Raw genomic sequence first — 20,584 nt, 5'->3', positions numbered from 1 at the left:
TCTTGTATTAATTTTCATTTGAAATGGTGTTTTTTTTTCTGTAGTGCATATTTACACATTGAACACCAAAATAAGATGATAATGTGTTGTAGCTATACAGTTTTCAGTTTAAGACCTATGTAATTTTATCTTAATGGCATAGGTTTTGCTTCAAAAGTAATATAAAACATATTATGAATTATGACGAACCTCCCTGTATCTAGAATAATATATATGTGCACATCTTTAGAATCTGTATAAATAATATGCTTTTCAAGCTAAACTTTTCAGGGCAATGAGTATGGTGCATGATAGCACAATAAAGTTATCACGTGTCAACTGGCTATAACCAGCTTCAGTTTTTTTATTTGAAAAGTATTTTGCACAAAGAACACTTAATGCACATTTAATTTTCTAAAGAAAAGAATATTAAATTAAATACAATTTCTGTGGGCTTTCTGTATATAGTTAGGTCTAAATTGTGTATGCAAAGCTTTTTTGAAACTTTATGCTTATCACTTTTTGAACATGCATCAAACATTTCTGCATATTTGGCTAAGCTTGCCTTCATTGCAACTTTATGTTTATCTTACTATGCAATAATTTAGCTTTAGTTCCTTTAAATTAACTGCTGTAAACAACCTTTAGCTACTATGGGTTTTATTCTTTATTTTTGTGGATTTATTTGTTTTAATTCATAAAACCAAGTTGGAAGCTGAATGCACATAACTGTTTCATACTTTGTTTGCAATTATAAATATTGTTACTTTATGTTATTGTTTATCTTATGCACAGTTTTATTAAATAAAGTTATATCTGCATGTGTTTGTTTGTTTAATCATGTAAATGTTTTCCAACTAGACTGGGATTTATCAGCGTAACCCATTTTGGTTGCTAGAAAGTGTAGCTTAAACAGCATGTGTGAAAATACTAGAATAAGGAAATTTTGATATATAGTACACTACCTTCTTCCTTCTCATATACAGCTACTCCCATTCAATGCTGTCATCTATATGCAAAAAAAATTTTCCAAATGTCACAATCTTTACACTCTGACATACCCCATGATTATTATAAAACTACATCTCGCATGAATATTGTTATAAGACAACTCCCAACAAACAGGAGAGTGACACACCCACCTGATGCATGTAATTCATTCTACTTGACTTTAATGAACTACCACTTCTCATTAGGCAAATGCTCTACTGCAGACATTTTTTTTATTGTGATTTTTTCAGGCATTTTTTTTATTCCATATGAAGCATACATATTTTTCACTACAGTTTATTTCTGTAGTTTAATGTGGTAACTTTCCTATATTGTTTTTTTTTTCAATTCTTCATCATTACACATTTAGTAAAAATACTTCATTAAAAACTCTGACTTTTTGTATACAATAGATAAAAAGACTTATTGTTTACCAAAAATATGACAAATTGTTTGAAGATACATGTGTTGTACTAAAAGTTATAGTATAAATACTTAATGATTACAAATATATGTATATATACCATGTATTATATATTGAGTACATTGCAAAAGGGTTAAGTTAAGGAGTTTTCTCACTGTGTTTGTTTATTTTGCTGAAGTAATTATGTTAACAGTTAATTTTCTATTTATAAGAGCTCATAAGATTTATAACTTGGGACAATTATGAATGCAAGAACCATATTTGATTTGTAAGGAGAGGTAAATGTTATGGAATATGTTTTGAAAACATATATAAATTGGTAAAAGGACATAGATGAGTTTTATTTTTTAAATCAGAGTGAGATGAATACTAGACTTATGTTAGCCTTAGACAATTTTCTATTTCAACATTTTTTTTTAATAAAGTGACTTAGTGCTTGACATCATTAAGCTTACTGTAGTATATGTACAAAAAAGAGGCTTTCAGGTCAAGAGTTAAGTGGGTTTTGCATAACAGCATACTAAATAACTATGTTATGTAGTGGTTTTTATTGTACACAGCTTATATATTGACCATTTACATTTTAAAATGTCCTCTACCTATCGTGTTTCTTTTATTTGAAAATTGTATTATACCTGCTAATGGATTGTGAAGAGTGAAATGGTCTTCATAGCACATATTTTATCAAATCAGAAAGCTTAAGGACAGTGGCAACACACACACAAAAGCAGCCAAACAATACAAATATAAAAATTAAGTAAATTGAGATAAACATTTCATTCGAAATGTGTTTTGCCCTCACATGTCAGTATAAGTTTATAAAGAATATACCTTAGGTTACTCAACATTACTTTTGGAGAGTTTTAGTTTGTATATGCTTTGACCACATCTTGTCTTAATAGTACCAGCTTTATGTATCCTCTTCAGTCTTGTATACAGCTTTTACTTAGATATGGAGAATTGCTGCATTTTTTCACCCAGAACTGATTTTTGCACACTGAGATATGAGGTATTCTGTTTCTGGAAATTCTAATTAGATTTATATTAATATTTACTGTGAATAATATAACTATCTGTATTTTTATAAGCTCTATGTTCATTTATCACTTTTCGATTGGTTGGATTACAACCAGTAACAGTATAAACTATCAAACCCAATTACACTTTGTTGCAGTTTATTTTCAAACAACAGAGGGATAGCATTTCTGTATTATTTCTTGTTTATACAATTTTTCTTTACTGTTACTGTATATTTTTTCTAGTGCTCTACATTATAGTAAATTTGTTTTAGTGTGTTTACACAGTCTTATGATCTTACATTGTGCAACAGTTATTGCATTATGCTTCTTAAGCTACTTATCAAATCTTGACACAGCACATTGTTTAAAGGGTTGAAGGTTTAAAATGGTTTTGTTTTTCATTTTAATATTTCTATGTCCTCTCTGATAGAAATGTTTTGAATTAATTTGATATTTAGCTAGTTTTGATGTGTATACGCTTCCTCTGGTTTTAAATAAATATGTATAAATCCTTACATGTATGCATATACACTCTTTTTTTTTTTCTTCTGGACCTATACATATCTAAGTATTTATTTTTGCTCTTTTACTGTCCTATATTAATTTATTTGTTTTTATCATTTTGTACAAGTATTTAACAGTGATTAAAGAAAATTTTTAACAGCATACATTTTTGTTTGAAGTAATGGGACGACAACCTTAATGAAACAACAGTCTTATTGTTACTTAAATGTTTTAGTAAGTAGGATAAAAACAGAATGGGTAATAGATGAGAAATGTAAGTAGAGGAAAAATAATACTATAATTGAATATAAGTTAGTGGGTTTCTTAATTTTTTCATTCTAAATAATTTTATTTTCTTACAAACCTCATTGTTCAACAATTAGTCTTATATTGAAAGCTATCATACAGCTTTCAAAAACTAGGCTTTCAGCTGAATGTTTGCTACTTGAGCTATATAAGTCTTGCAGCAACAGATGACCAGACCATTGGATTTTCTACTGAATATGATATTTATAATATTAATAGTTGCTTTACTAATCTCTTAATCTTTCATGCTATACTCAATAGAAAATACAAGATGGCTTTGCTGACATCTGCTTTAAGTTACATCTACAAGTGATTAACCCATGACACAGAATTTACCTTGAATCTGTTATTATTGTAATGGATATACTAATGAAGTGTTCTAGATGTACAGGGTCTGTAATGTACTTTTAAATAGTAAATGTAAACTGAGCTGAAATTATAGATTTGGCTGCATTCAGTGATTGGTGATTTTTGCATGTACTTTATTAATAATAAGCAACATTATAATTTAATTTTTTTATTTTTCAACATTTGTGTTGCAAACTGAAAGGATTTAGATATTTTGGCAATAAAGTTGGAAAGTTTTTTGATAATAAATAATTTTGTTTTAATTCTGTCAACATTTTGTCATAACTTCATCAGGTCCAGTTGTACATGCTTTTTCTAATGTTATCTGGAGTGTAAAGCTCATTTTTTAAACTTTTTATTGTTAAAAAGTGTAAATTAATAATAAACAAGTAAGTTATGATAAATATTGTTTAAATATTCATGGTTGATGCTTTAAAACTGAAGTATTATTGTAATATAATGGTAGTATAATAGTTGTTACGAATGTCAATTATGAAAGCACTTTTGCTGTTCAAACTATTGCATAAAAATATTGGAATGTTTATTAATATATTTAGTTCATTTCAAGGAATTGTAGAGAATAGTATTAAAGTTTTTCAGTTATAACTGCATCAGCTGGATAAATTTGTTAGAAGATTCTGTAAAGTTGTATAATAATTTCAACAATATAATATCAAAACAAATGTTTTTTTAAACACACATTGACAGTATGTCTCATGACACTCTTCATTTACATTAGTTTGTCTTCTTATCTTACTGTTTCGTATGAGCACCTCCTTCAAATGAAATTGTCACTTTTTCTCTACAAAGTGTTTACTATTTTGTTTTCCTGTAGTATGACCATTATTTTTCATCCTGTAGTGTTTCTGTTTCTGCAGATACTTGGATTTTGAATTTTGGTTCCAAGGTTGTTGGAGATGTTTGGTCAAGGGAGCAGAAGAGATTTTTATTTCATTTCTTCCTAAATTTTATTGTTTGTTTGTTGCAGTGAGGAAAATGGACATTTGGCATCCAATCATCAATCTTTTTCATTTAATTCCTAGATCCTCCAAAGGTCATGATTGGGTCATTCCTCACTTTGTTTTGGTGCTTTTTGCAAGGACTATGGATGACCAAGCTCAGTACCCCTGAGTCATCCTGCCACTGTCTGCATTTTGGGTCTGGTGCTGCAGTTCAGGACTGTGCCCTTCAGATTATCATTAACTTCAAATGTGTTCTGCCAAATCATACAAACTTTTTCTCATCACCCTTATTTCCTTGGCTAGTGAACACATAATTTCCTGGATGTCTGGCTACTGCTGGCAACATCTTATCAGTTGGCAGGACATCAATCCAGGCACTGCTTTCTGAAGCAACTAAGGCCAAGACATCTCCTTTTACTCCAACACTATACTGTCCATCTGGGTATTTTTTTTTTCAACATGTATCTCAGTTAGATTCAGCCAAATTCCATCTGTCTCCATGGTACGAAACAGACAGTTTGAATGTTACTTATGTCTCTTTCTTCCACTGCATTAGTGGTTCTTTCTCTGTTGGGGATATGGGCATCAGTCAGATCTCTCATTCCCTTGGTTTTGAGCACACATGAGATCTCTTTGGTGGTCTCTACATGACCAATGTATAATGAACAGTGATCCACTGAATTCTCCAGTCTCCTTATTCAAGATCATCTTTGATCTTGAGTGGTAGTTAGGTTGGACTAATTCAGTGATCAGTGATTCTCTTATTCAGAAATGGGGCATATATTTCAGTGTCAGGAAATCCAGGGCCTGTGGATAGACAACAATGATTCCCTTCACATTAGTGTTTTAGAATTTCATGATGATCAGGAAACAACAGCTCAAGATCTGGAATTATTGAGGGGCACTCACAAGGGGCAATCGGACCAGGTCTTTCAGTTTTGGAAATTTGGATCTTCTATATTGAGCCCACTCCAATCAAATCATCTTTTCAGCTTGCCATCTTTTGGGGATAACAGATTTGGCAGCAGATCAATTGTCGTCAACCACCTGGATTCTCCTGACAGAATCGATGCTTCATCAAGGGGCATTGATACCAATGATCAATGCATTTGCTAGTCTTTGGTGCACTCAACTATCAGCATTTTTGTCACAAGAACCTCACTCTTGGGTATTGGCAATACATTCATTCAGTTAGGACTGGATTGTATTTCACATGTATGTCTACCTAACTATTAGTCTGTTACCCAAAGTTCTAGAAATGATTTGTTCAACCTGTTGTTACATTCTGTTGGTAACACAAGATTGGATTACTAAACCCTAGTTTCCCCTTGGTAATTTCAGTAGTGTACACCTCTTCCATTTCCTCTCTGGCTGTCTCTGTTGAGAGAACAATGATCTGACATCTTCCATCCATCCCTGAGCTCAGGGTTTATGCATGATGGTCATGTGGTCCCATGCACTGCATTGGGATTTAACTTCTAAGATTGTTTTGTGCTTGTCTCAGTCTCTGTGCCATCCCACAATGGACATTTATCAACAGAAATGGCACATACATCAATAATGGTATATTGGGAGAGGTTGAACTTACTTCATTCAGATGTGCCATCCATAGCTTGGTTTTTGACCTGGCTTTTTAACAAGGGTTGTATCTCTCCCACAATTACCCTGGCTAAGGTGGACTTCTTGGTTACATTTAGATATATCCATTGAGGGCTTTGAGATACCTGCACTAAAACTTTCAGAGGTGCTAGATAACAGTTTTTTTACTCTTTATGTCTTGTCAGTTTCCCAGGATTTATCCCCACTTATCTTTATGGGGGGGTATAAAAATTAACCCATAATGTTCATTCTGGTCATTCTTTGGTGGAGGAGATCTCTGCAAGTCACATCTCATCAGTTTCATTGCATTTCTATATTCTTAATGGCCCAGTTGAATTGCTGACAGGAGGACATTATGCAGGCTTGTATATGGACCTTTTATCTCACATTATTTGCATGATCTAGCAGTATCTTTCCCTGAGGGTTTTTAACTACCTACATGTCCACTAAGTTATACAGATAGGCTGGTATTTTCTTTATGAATCTCATCTTTTTTTTTTTTTCATTTTTCAGCATCCTTTACCACTTTGTCATAGGATTCCATTCTGTTGTGAGAGTTGGTGCCCAGTCAGGTGCACTTTTATTAAATCAAATCCATACTAGCTATTATTAACACAATATACATTATTTAGGTTGCAGTAGGCATTGTAGAAGTAAGGCATTCCATAAGACTGCCTTGAGGTAGACCAAGTAGTATTACTGTACTCTGCTGGACTGCCTATTCTGGAGTACCATGAGTAAAATAGGACAGAGGATCCTGCTCATCCCTGCTGATTGTTGGATTACATAAATCAGAGTTGATTTGCTTTTGAAACTTCAGGGAACATGGTTCACCTATTCCACTATTTCCAGAGCATTGATTCTCAGGGCTTCCCAAAGCTCATTACTTCCTCCAGTTTCTACTAGTGAAGCTAGGGAGTCCTCACCTCTCCTAGTTTCTAGTTATTGGAGTGGTGGTAAAGTTGAGACACTCCAACACAAGATTGCTGATGTTTTTTGTTTTGTTTTTTCCCCAGAGGTCATTAGGAGTGGTATCAGCCTATGTGGGAACCTGCTTATCTTACTGGTTCAGATTTGATGCTTGGCTATCTGGTTGTTTTGAGTGTGGTCCTTTTTTTTGACTAATATTGATTCAATGCATTGCCCATGCAAGAGGGTCCAATGTCTCCTCATAAGTTTGAACACAAAGTGATCCCCTATTAGGTTTTTGGTTGAGCACAGTTTATTGTACCTCCTCAACACTATTCTGGGAATAAGAGGAATTTGCTTTGCCTATGTGGTTGTGGAGAGAGGATGAATATACATAATTCTAGCAGACTTGATGAGTGTGTCCTGCAAGATCCCATCATTTAGAGTTTGATTGTCATATTCCAGACTTCTTCAGATTGAAGAGAGGGTGTGCCCACTTTAGTGTTGCTTACTTTTTTGTCATGATTCCACTGACTCAAAATGCATTAATTTGTAGCTACAGATAGGAATCCACCCATAAATATATATGTGTGTGTGTATTGTAGTCCAAATACCCTGACCATTAGTGTGGGATTTAGGGGCCTTGGTCCTGTAACTGCAATCCAGAGCAGTGTAATCTTGGCAACTTGGTTGCAGACCTGCCAGTGGTTAAGAGAGATCACATAAAATTTCACCTGCAGTACAAGATTCAAGTTCTGTGTAAAGAACATACCTATTTTAGATGTAATGGAGCTCCTTCACTACGGTTATAATCTTCTATAGGGACAGCCATAACTTCTGCAGATACATTCCGCATGGATAATGGCTTCTCAGTCTTATCACTGGATTCTATCTGTTATGTCAGTGTAGATAAGTAGGTATTTCCACACTTCTTGCCATTCCCTCCCTAAGAACCAATGTTTGAGACTGCAGATTAGTTAAGTTTCAAAAAGTGACATTTATCTGAAGGACATGCTTAGATGTAGTACCTAGATAGAGGGCGCATTGTTGTAATGACAGGAGATAGATATTACCAAGGGCAGTTAAGTGGAGAGTAAAAAAACTGACTGGAGCAAGTTAGATGGGCAAAGGAAAAGAAGCCACAGTGGATGAGTTATAGCTGTGGTGTGTGAAGAGGTTTTAATGTAAATACATTTTTGACTTAAGAGAATGATAACTTTTGCATAGTTAACAGAAGGATAATTCAGGATTTTAAATAATTAGCTACATAAGTTAGTACACAAATTTGTCTTCACGTCGTTAATTGAAAAGTGTTTTAAGGTCACATTTAACTCCAGTACTTGACCTACTTACATTGTAAATAGGTATGAAACTCTCATGAAAATTCTTTATAAATATGAAAGTAGTTGATGAATACTTTTAAATTTGTCTTGAATAATTCCAAGATTATGCAGTTTAGAAGAATGATATACTTAATTTTCTCTACCTTTTTTTATGTAATACAGTTAGTTGCACTTAGACTCTGAATATTTATGTACAATGTGATTTTCATTTTGAATATTAAAATACTATTTATTACATAATAATTTTCACATTTCATTTGCATAATCTGTAGAATCTCCTTAATGAATATCAGATATTTTTAAAGGAAATGTTTATATTTTATATTTAATATTCTCTATTACATTATTAACTCTCAATATTATCAACAACATACAATTTAATAAAATTTTTAAATTTAAAAAATTGAAATATTTTCATAGCTTTTAAATTTTCATAAATACTTTTCAATCTTGTTTTTCTCGTGTGCAATTTCATGTTTATATCTTTTCACATATAGTTTATTTTTTCCAGTTTTTTCTTTTATTTTTAATGCAGATATGTAAACCTGATTCCATAATGTTTTATAATTATATGGCAAAGGTTATCCACAAGTTCTTTTACTAAAACTTGTAAATGTGTATGATGCCATCTTGCTTAGACATTTGCACAAGTTAAACCACATCATACAACTTTCAAATTATGCATATATAAGCACAAGTAATACTAAACTAAACAAAGTATAAATGTAAAATCTGAATGCAATCTAACCTTTTACTAAACCAATACATATAAGGTGAGAAACACTCGACAAGCTCTGTATACACGTTAAGAGAACAATGAACTTAGTTTCTTTTCTATCTCATGCTACAAATTCATATGCTAGTAGAGGTTTCTTAAGGTTATAATTGAATTGTGTGAAAGCTGCTCTTTCTATTGGTCATGTCATTCAACTTCAAAGTATCTCTTGGCAATACAACTCTGACTTTGCAAGTGGGTTACCTAACCTCAGCCTAGAAATATTAGAATGTAAAAACCTCATTGAGAAATTCTTAGAAATTTTCAGGTGCTAATGAAGGACAGGTGTAACTTTAATTTGACCTTCTATGCTAATGGTCTGTAATAGTTTCTCCCAGTCATGTATGATAGCTTGTAAAGTTTAAACTTGTAACTATGAGCAGATCATGTGATAGCAATAACTGGAGTTTTAATTTCTGTTTTAAATGTTTCTTTTTAAAATAAAGGAATAAAACTTTAAATTATAACATACTTGATAATAGTAATATCTAAAATACACTCATATATAAGTGGTTTATTTAAATTTTGAATGTAACTCAGTAACATGCACAGAAGGGGGTTTAAAAATGGTGGTGGTGCTATGGGTTTAGTTAACATTTTGTATATTAAACTGTACAGATTAATTACAGTTATATGCTTTCATGTTCATGTAGATCCTTTAGTACTGTGAACAAAGGTAAAAAATAGAGTACTATTTATGGTTCCACATTACCAGTTGTAAGTGTCAAGTACAGTGTTACTTTGTTCTTTAAGAATTATAGCTTCCTGCTTCATTTTTATAATCCAAAATCAGTTAAAATTATACCAGTGTGAAATAAAGTTTACTCTGTCGCTGTTTTTATTTCATTTTTGTAAACTAAAATATCAATATATTATTTTTATAGTTACAAAAACTAACTTATCAGTTCATGAAGACAAAAACAGAGTCCCTTATGTTAAGGTAAGATAAATTATTTTCTTTTTAATATTACAATGTATTTAGTAGATATAATAGATTTAGTAGATATATTCAATTCCAAAAGATAAATTTTAAGTTTTGTGTTGATAATAAATGTGTCTGAAGAATCCATACTGAAAAAGAAAATAACTTTGACTTATCAAGTTCATTTATCATAAGCTCTGGAAAATGTCTTCAATTTTTTTATTGATAGGATTCTCAGTATTTGTTAAGTATTATGGTTGTTTTCAGTCTATATCTTTTTAATAAATAGTTATAGATATAAATGCATAGAAACCAAATCATGTTTAATACACTTGTTATCACCCTTGATAAATAAGGCATTAATATTCAATATCATTTTAATATGCTTCTAGTTCTTTTGTGGAAGTTAAGATTATAAATCTCTTGTAGTTGACTTTGTATGGATTGTTACTTTTTGAATATTTAACATAGTATTTTTCTGACTTGAAATCTTTGCTATCTAAAATATAGGGGTTTTAGTTAGATTGTAAGTTTGAGTATATTAAATTTTTGTTTTTGCTTTCATTTGACACATTTTTCATCAGTGACTCATGAGTTGTAAACATTTATTGCAACAGAAAATTTGGTTTAACATAAAATGTTTAAAAATTATGTTATAAAAGTATAGTGGAAAATTTGTACTAGAAAGTTTCTCATATTTGTTCCTGTAAGAAAAAACAACAAAACTTTTGTTTATTAGATACACAGATGTATTTTCAAACATTCAAGACAATAAATGATTTATTTCAAATTATATAATTTTGATCCTTTTAAGGAAACTGATGATCATTAATGTAATAAAATATTCATTAATGTTTGGAACATTATCAGCATGTATGTTTATTTCTGAATGCTACTTTTGTTAAAATCAGGGAGCAACAGAAAGGTTTGTAACCAGCCCTGAAGAAGTAATGGAAGTGATTGATGAGGGGAAATCTAACAGACATATAGCTGTCACAAGTGAGTTTTTTTTGTTCTGTAGAGTGAAATGAATTATATAATAGTAGGAAGGGATTTTCTAGTCTTTTTTTTTATATTTGAATAGCATAGCTAGCAAGTCATTTTAATACTGTTATTCTCTATATTTTATAACTTGTGTGCCACAGAATTGAAAACTAATTTTGTAAATGAAATTAGTGCTATATTATGATGTTATCATAAATTGTGATTGATTTTTCTAAAATCTTAACCATATTTTATCCCCCCCACCAAGGGATTTAAGCAATAACTACTGAAATTCTGATACATCTTATCCCTTTGAAAGGTCTAGATTAAGATAAATTAGAATTATGTTTAAAAAATAACTCTCTTAATATTGCACACAAACTGTTATGTTGCTTTGGAGGGAAGTAGCTTTCATTTTGAGAGTATGTATAGACTCTAGAATGTTATACATGGGATATTATGGCAACTTTAAAAATGAAATGAAGTGCATTAGCTTCTAATGCTGGATGCACAAAAATATACAACTAGCATTCAAACTCAAAGGATAATGGCTTGCAAAAGACTCTTATCTCCTAAGGCAAAATAAGCTTTGCTGGAGGGTCAAAAAACTGCTATTGGTGGTTCAAAAGTGAAAGAAAGATTATGAGCTGAGTCAGAAAAATTTGATATTCCAGACTGAGAGTTCCTAAAACAAAAAATAATTTTGAAAAAAACTAAACAAATTGAAATTGAATGAAAACACAAGGTCAGTACAGCAACTCTATGGATTCAAGAAGGCAGTGATGACTTACAGCTGTAATTGATTATGCTAAAGGCAGTGAAGAATGCTCTGTTTAATTATTCTAACAACACTAGAAACTACAGGAATGTAACCTACTTGTGGACATAGAGAAAGGACACTTATTAGCTTCTCCAGATGCCGATGTAGGGTATGATGGTATTATTTAAGTCAAGTGCCTACTGAAAGATAAGGGAATGACTTCTTTAGAGGCTAACTGTCAGTTAAAGATTTATTTTGTACTTCAGTGGATAACACTTTAAAACTACACATATGTACTATTACCAAATACAGGGGTCGATTTCATACAGCTGGAGAAAAAAATTTATTTCATTTTTGGACATATCTCAACATAAGAATTGAATAAATCAATGGAGAGGATAATTTTTGGATTAAGAAAATGCTCCCTAAAGTGGATTGGTTCTACTTACAGGCACTGTTGTCAGAAATAATAGGCTCAAGAAAAACGAGGAGCATGGTTTTACAAGAACCAAACTGTCATTGAGGATAAAAGAGCAAAGAAAAATAAATTATTGAAATATACATAGTTTTCTGGAAGGTTTCTTTGGATCTGTGTTTCAATAAATTTTTGTGAGTCTTTGATTTTCAGAAATTAAAGTGGGAGAAAAAAAATTCTCTCACAAAGAAACATTCCAGCAAAGATATTTGATATGTCTTGTATGTGAGATATAAAGGCTTTATTGACATTCTGATTTCCATTTGTTGTTGTGAGTGTGTATGTATTTTAAATAAATAATTTTTTAAATTTATATTATAAATCATTTATGTTATGAATAATTGTTATTGTTTTTCTCCAAGTGCAAATTCAACCTCATAATACTTAAATTGATGTTAGTTTATATTATACAGTATAAAGAATGTTAAAAACATATATTAGAAAAATCGTTTACAAATGCTTTTAATATTCTGCAGTTATTTCATTAATGAGTAACTGTTTTATTTTTGGAAAAAAAAAGGTGTTATATTGTGACTTTTCTGACTTTTAATCTGTTTTGAATGTAACTAGTTTTTGTGAGGTCAGCTGGGCTTTTAGTATAAACTATTACTTATTTTTTATATGGAGTTCCAACAAAGAAAAATTGATAAATGTTTCTTTCTGGACTTTATTTGTTAGATGAGGCCCCTGTTGTTATGGCAGTTACATGTCAGGTTTTACATATTGATTTGAAATTGGGTGAAAACACTTTTGGTATGAGACTACTTATCTCTCAATTCACAGTAAAGAATGCAAAAGAAATTCATAAATGTGAGATTGTAATGTATAGTAAACTATAAATGAAAAAAGTTTTGATATTTTTACACACGATCAGGTAAACATTTTTATGTGTAATGATTGTGTACGTGTATTTAGTTGAATATTGTTTATCTTCAGTTCACACATGTTCAAACCAGCTTCCAAATATAATGAGTGTTGAAATTCTTGCCAAAACCTATTTACAACAGAAATTAGCTGTATTAAAATTTCAGTTTTTTTTAATCTTAATTTACATAATTTATAAAATACATATGAGTTGTTAGTTTTTCAGTTCAGAGAATGTCTACCATATTATGAACATTAATAAAATTAGAGATCAGTAAAAACCTCAGCAAATGGTTCAAGAAAACAGCTTATTATTGTAGTTATGAATAGTTCTACTTTCTGCAATCAGAGTTGTAAATAAATATAAATAATAATTTATAAATAGTTTATAAATAGTAATAACACTTTACAACACAAATTTTGTTTTTGGATAGTATGTGTTATTTTTAATTGCTTATGTTGTAAAAGTACAGAAAATGGCCATTATTCCCTTTGAACTTTGCTTTTGTGACCTGGGTAATGAAATTTAGAAATTAACCTATTTTCCATGTAAAAATGGGCAAATATGCACATTTTCATTTACATAAGGTTTTAATAAAATAACATATGAATCAAGATTTACATGCATTTATACTAAATTTATACAACAATGTTTAAAATGAGTAGTTTTTTGAGATTTGTGAATGTAATGTAAATCACTTTCACGTATCAGCCCCCAAATATAGTCTCCCATCATGTTTTCATCACACACTCCTTGGTAGCGACATTCAAAGTTCGGTATATCTTGGTCGAAGTGCTTGCTTTACTCCTCTGAGTATGCTTCCCTGTTCTTGAATTTATCAAGATGAGCATCAAGCATATGGACTTTCAGGAACATCCTGCAGTTCATTTTTCTGTATTTCTTCACCAGAGCTTCAACCAGTTCCATTTAATTTTCAGTCTTGTAATTGCCTAAGAAGTCCCAAACCACTGTGACAAAGCTGCCTCAAGCTTTATCTTCCTTCCTAGTGAGCTTCTTGGGGAATTCTGTGCACTCCAGGATCTTCTTTATTTGTAGTACAATGAAAACACCAGCTTTGACCTTTTCCTCAGACAGCTTAGGGAAGAAGTCTCGAAGGTACTCGAAGGCTGCAGACTCCTTATAAAGAGCTGTGACAAACTGTTTCATAAGACCCAATTTTATGTGAAATGGTGAGAACAACACCTTCTGGAGGTCCACTGTTCACTTACATTTGATACTGTGTCTTTTCACAGAGAACTCGGTCCGAATGGCCAGTGCTTCCAGTTGTAGCGCACTGCAGTATCCCTACTGTCCCAAAGGCAAAGATAACAGGGAAACTTGGTAAAGCCTCCTTGGAAACTCATCAGGAATGCTACCATTTTCAAGTCTCCAATAACCTCCCAGCCACACTCATCATACTTCAAGGCTTTGAGCAAGGTCTTGACACTGTTGTATTCCTCTTTGAGGTGCACTGAATGAGCCAGGGGAAGAGATGGATACTTATTTCTATTATGGAGCAGCACAGCTTTGAAGCTTCTGGATGAGCTGTCAATAAAGAGGCACCACTCCTTTGGGTTACAGGCAATTCCAGTTGCCTCGCACAGACTGGATACATTGTGACAGAAGCAGAGCCCATCTTGACGAGTGATAAAGATTGAAAAATGTCAGTGACACTTCCTTTGACTTGCGACTTGCACACTTTCATCTAACAAATCCCACTTCTTGAGCCTCAATGTCAAAAGCTCAGCATTCGACTTTGTTAGACCAAGATCTCTGATCAAATCTTTGAGGTCTCTTTGGTTGGGGTAGTATGGGTTTCTCTAACCAGCTGCGTTTCTGAAATTGTAATCTGGATTATGTCACAAAAGCAAAGTTTGAAGTGAAAAATAGGTCCTTTCCATTTACTTTAGGCATATGCAATTGGGAAATAACACTTTCTACTCAAGAACAAGAAAAAGTAAAAATTTTGTTACATAGTTTAATATATAATGTTTAATAATTGAAATGTAATTGTATATTACAATGTACTAGTCCACTAAGACACAGCCAAGACAGAGTCACTTTGTAAAGACTAAAAGTCAGTTTTATTTTATTAGATTCAGTAACATGAGTGCACTGCATCAGTGCAAGTTATGTAGTGTTAGCTAGGCATTACTGGAAAGTCAGTATAATGAAATATAATAGATATATAATGTTATGAGATTTAAGCTACTTTGACTAAACTTTTGTATTTTTGTGTTATAATATTTAGTCATTCTAGCATGAAAAAAATGCATATATTTATTTCCTAATTTTTTATGATGGTTAAAAGTTCTATCATTTGATAAACCCCACATAGTTAGGGTATAGAAAATATTTTAAAATATAAATGTTTATTTATACAAACATGCTTAAATGTATTTTGGAGGTTATAGAAATTACAAAAATATTATTGAAAATTTTTGGGACAAAGAATTTTTTTTAAATCATAACATGAAATCAATTTGTACTCACACTAATGAAGTAATGAAATACTCTATTTTTACAAACAAATCTTTAGTACAAATAATTCAAATCTGAATTTGTCTACATAAAAACTTGTAATCTTTATTAAATGTCTGCTACCAAATTTTATGAAGATACATGTGCTCTATGAAAAGTTATAGTGTAAATACTTAGTGTGAAAATATGTATATGAACTTGTGTGTGTTATACTAAGCCTGTTATGAAAGGGTTTATATATTAAAAGCTAGTGGTATATAAACTATAACAATAACAAATGCTTACAAAGTTGGTCATATAAACCAAGCACGTGTTGAGAGGGTTAATTAACTTATGGAGCAGATTTATCAGAGTTACTTTGTAATTGAATATATTGGTACTCCTAATACTAACATAATTCTGAATGTTCCAGGTACTTGCATATAGTGGTATAATTCTCCAAACTCAAATTTGTGTTCATAACTGAAATGATTTAATTTTTGAGTCTGTTAAACTGTTTAGTGGAAATCCTTCAGAGTGCTTTGACAAAATTTTTTAAACCTAAGATGCTTGAGACAAAACTGCAACATTTGAAACTGTATTTCAAGTGTGAAATGTATATTAAGAATCTGAAATGTTGAGTAATAATAATATAATTTTGTGACATTGAAGCAATACTAGAAAGGCAAATACAGATTCTTTGAGAAGAGGAACCTAATATATATTTGAGTAAGAGTACTCATAGTAATATATATAGTTTGCTCAAGAAGTAATTGTTCTTAGTGCAAGTTGACATATAAGAAAGAGTATAATAAATAAACTTTTAGTAAGTATTTGATACTGGATAGAAAGTTTAGTCTAAACCAATATTTGTTACTGAATGTAGGAAGCACATTTATCATACAAGTTATGTAAAGTGATTGATTATTAAAAGGATGGTAGTTATAATTGGAAAAAGTGAGTTAAAAACAAAAGCTGGATGTTAATTTTATCTGATTATTATTTCTACTAATATTTTTTTATGATATTACATTTTATTTGTATAGCAAATCAGTGAGGTTGGTTAGAGTGCCAATCCATGGATATGAGGTTCCATGGTTTATCCACATTTATGTTTTATGTATATTAAATTGTAAGTTGTATACTTTTTTATTATATATTGTCAGAAGTTTCTTCTGATAATCATGTATGAATAAAAATCAGAATTTGTAAAGGTATCTTTGCACTGTTACATTGCAATTTTGATTATTGCCATTGTAGTACTGCTGTTCAAAGTATCAATGAAGTATAAGATTTATTCTGATTAGTTGACTTAAAATTACAAGTACCTTTTCAAACTTACCAAAAGTAATGTTGTGTAGTAGTGAAGTTTTTATCATAAATTATAAGAATACTTTTATCTTCAAATAATAAAAAGAGAAATTTTATTAATGAGATATATGCAACAAAGTTGAGCTCCCATAAGAACTATGATAATGATTTTCAAAAACAGTTTTTTTAAAATAATCCTAGACATGAATGAACACAGCTCTAGAAGTCACAGTGTCTTCCTAATCAATGTTAAACAAGAGCACATGGAAAATCAGAAGAAACTTAGTGGTAAACTTTACTTGGTGGATTTAGCTGGAAGTGAAAAAGTAAGTATTAATGTCAAAAACATAATAGTTAAGATAATTTTCCTTGATGTTTTTTTTATCATCTCTGTTTTCTCTGTAAACTTTCTAAAATTTGTTTTGGTTTACAAATATACAAAGAATTTTGACCTCTCAAGGTGGATTCCTGTATGTGGTGAGGGGACCTTCCAGAGAAGGTTCTGTACTTTCAATTTACCCATTCTGTGATCTAAACATTCACCCAGGTGTTTGCCATGCATGGTGACCTATGAAGAGGAGTAGAGGATCTTGATGGTTGAGGGTTCCAACCCCAACATGCCACTTTGGCCTTGAATTCCCATGGATGGGCAGCCTTGGGGTGGCTCCCCCAGGTAAATTAGCTGGTCCACTTGAGCTAGGTTCAACTGAGTTAGATGTTTACACTGAATGTTGTGGATATTGTTTCAGATGCTGGTGTTTGGATATATTTATCATGGATATTCTAGTGCAAGAAAAAAAAAAGAAAGAAAGAAAAACAGATAATTGATAAATGACCACACATGGATGGCTCTGTTACACAGTAACCCTCACAGTCGAATTTCACACCGTAATTTTTCATTTTGCATTCAATATCTGAGAAATCCTTTGGGTAGATGTCCCCCTTTTTCATTCAAAAGGGATTAAAGGTCAATAGGGAAGTTGTGCTGTAGAGGTATTTTGATAGAAATATCTATACCACAACACGCTAAATAAATGATAGGCTTGGTCAAATACATTTTAATTTGTATTAAAGCTTAAACTTGTCTACACTGCCATCAGCATTTGGCAGTTCTCTCTCTCTCTCTCTGCTACAGATGCATATGAAAACTTTTGAGGGAAATTATAAAAGGTTTGAATTTCTAAATTTTTCTAGTGATTGAAACCCTTGTATTAAGAAATTTAGCAGGTTATCTTGGATATTTAGTTTTTGTTTTGTATCCTATGATTAAAATCTTAGTTCAGAGACCTGACTTCCTCAAAATTGATTTTCTCCATTAAGTTATAGAAGTTTTTGCTCTGGTAACAGTTTCTCTTCATCAATTTTTATATTTTTCAGGTTTCTCTTTATTTCACTTATAAATCATATAGTTAGGCATTTTTAAACCACAATTAAGAACAGGATAAGTTGATCATGAAGATTTTCTAAACAGAAGCAATTTGCATTACCTCTGTTTTACCTCTGTTGGTTCTATGACTTTCTGTTGTGTGAACTTGCAGTAATGAAACATCTTTACAGGTGAGTAAAACAGGGGCTGAAGGAATGGTTTTGGATGAAGCCAAGAACATTAACAAATCTCTGTCTGCCCTGGGCAATGTTATCTCAGCACTAGCTGATGGAAATGTAAGAAATATTTTTATTTTTATTGTATTACTTGAGAAAATACTGTACTATAACTGCTAGTTTTCATTGTTGTATGTTATAGTGTACTGCAATTTTATATTTATGATGTAACACTTATTTTGTGGCTAACACTGCTGATTCACTAAGTGATTATGGTAGATTGTGCATTATTTGGTCATAGTATATATCATTACATGAAGTTGCAGAATGAATTAGACTGTTTTGAATATTAGATACAATTTAGTTCAGTGAAGTTTAACAAGATTTTTATAAAGTTCTTATTTCAATTAGTGTTTTAGATACCTAAAACTACTTAAGTATTTGATTGACTTTTATGCTATTACCAGTTTGTTTTTTGTTTAGTAGAGTTGTTTTCATTGCAATAAGATCTTTTATACATCACTTTTTATATACACAGTTGAGTGCATTATTAAGAACAATTGTGGAGTTTCACAACATTGTTATAGTTCATGTCACCATATCATGTTGCATTCTCTTTGATGACTGTGCATCTTGACAATAATCCTACAGCTTAGTTTCCATTGCAGAAGGCTCTGTTATAAAGTTGTCATTTCTAAAACACTCATAACATTCTGAATGGTTTCTGTAATCAGTCTGTTGTATAAGAATGGTTGTTTCTTTGTGCCCATTTTAGCATTTATAAATGTAGCATCTGGTGACTTTGCTGTTATGTCTTCATTTGCAAAATCATGGAGTTCCTTTTCATGCTCCAGCTATTTTAGGTATGTGATGGGTGAATGGATATGTCATGGAAGCAAACTGTGTACATTTGACTTGCGTTACTTTTCCAGATGGAGATTCTTCTTGATTATGTTGCATTTTTTTACCTTGTAAATGTGGATTCTTAGGTGTTGCAAAATGCAGCATCTTGCTGATTATGGCTGGGGTATGACTTGTTGCAGGTCTCTTTCTGGATGGTCTTGTTATCATAGGTTGATCTGTGTTATTTTGTTTTGCATTGACATGTCCTAACACATCTCCATGATCAGAGCATATAAATACTTTTGCATCAGAAAGGACTTTTACATATTCTTCTCAAAAATTATCTGTTTTGGGTAGCATCTATGAAATGCCAAAATGTGTCAACATGTAATCCTGATATATTTTGTCTCACCACAACTTTATATCAGTAACAGTTGTTAGGTAACTTGCTAATTGTGATATTTACAATTGTTTTTTTAATGTAATGTGCTCAACCCCTTATATATAGAAAGTATAGTTCTTTCATTTAGTAATTTTATTTTATGGTCACTTGCTTGAAGAAAAGTCACATCCCTTATCGTGATAGCAAACTTACTCGAATTCTTCAAGAAAGTTTAGGAGGAAATTCTCGCACCACAATAATTATTTGCTGTTCTCCTGCCTCTTACAATGAGACTGAGACCAAGTCAACACTCGATTTTGGTAGAAGGTAAGAAAACTTAAGGATGTTTTTAAATACCTATTTTCACTATTTAGTCTTGACTGTTCATCTTGTATTCTTATGCTAAGATAAAACTACAGAGTTCCAACATTCTTGAAATCAGGAAATATATGTGTGTGTGTGTTTCTCATTTAACAGTTAATTAATAAAAAAAATCCAGTTTTTATTTATCAATAATAATTTTACTTTACACATTTATTATAATTTTAACATTCTATTTTTTTGAAATATATTTAGGTGTATACCATGCTTTAAAGTGTTCTTAGTTGTAATAGATTGGATTTATCATTTAAATTAACTTGTATGCAACATACTACACCCTAGACCTACATTTAACCCAAATAGCTGGTAATTATCTCTGATGTTTCATGTTGTATTATTTATAACCTATAGAAAAGTGAATTTTAATCTAGCAAATAACATATAATACTATATTGTTTTCAATACTTGGTATTGCCAATTTTGTCTTCATTTGAAAAGTTTATTTTACTGCATTCAAATTAAGGAGCTGAGGAAATTATTTTAAGTCCCTTTTGTTTTAGT

General features: G+C 31.3%; 1 protein-coding gene across 5 annotated transcripts in view; it reads left to right on the top strand.

Moving 5' to 3' along the window:
* Nucleotides 1–20,584, top strand: part of LOC143252923 (kinesin heavy chain-like) — a 101,537-nt gene that overhangs the window by 11,007 nt on the left and 69,946 nt on the right. For all 5 annotated transcript variants that reach the window (XR_013029242.1, XM_076505797.1, XM_076505796.1 and 2 more), the window contains exons 6-10: nt 10,043–10,098; nt 10,992–11,079; nt 17,137–17,261; nt 18,493–18,597; nt 19,881–20,029. Coding sequence is in view for 4 of the 5 variants with exons in the window: in XM_076505797.1 (XP_076361912.1) it covers nt 10,043–10,098; nt 10,992–11,079; nt 17,137–17,261; nt 18,493–18,597; nt 19,881–20,029 (523 nt within the window). In the remaining variant the exon portion in view is untranslated. The remainder of the gene's footprint in view (nt 1–10,042; nt 10,099–10,991; nt 11,080–17,136; nt 17,262–18,492; nt 18,598–19,880; nt 20,030–20,584) is intronic.

Source organism: Tachypleus tridentatus, chromosome 6 (genome assembly GCF_004210375.1).
Source record: "Tachypleus tridentatus isolate NWPU-2018 chromosome 6, ASM421037v1, whole genome shotgun sequence".
Taxonomy (NCBI): Eukaryota; Metazoa; Arthropoda; class Merostomata; order Xiphosura; family Limulidae; genus Tachypleus; species Tachypleus tridentatus.
This window is presented reverse-complemented; position numbering and strand designations above follow the sequence as displayed.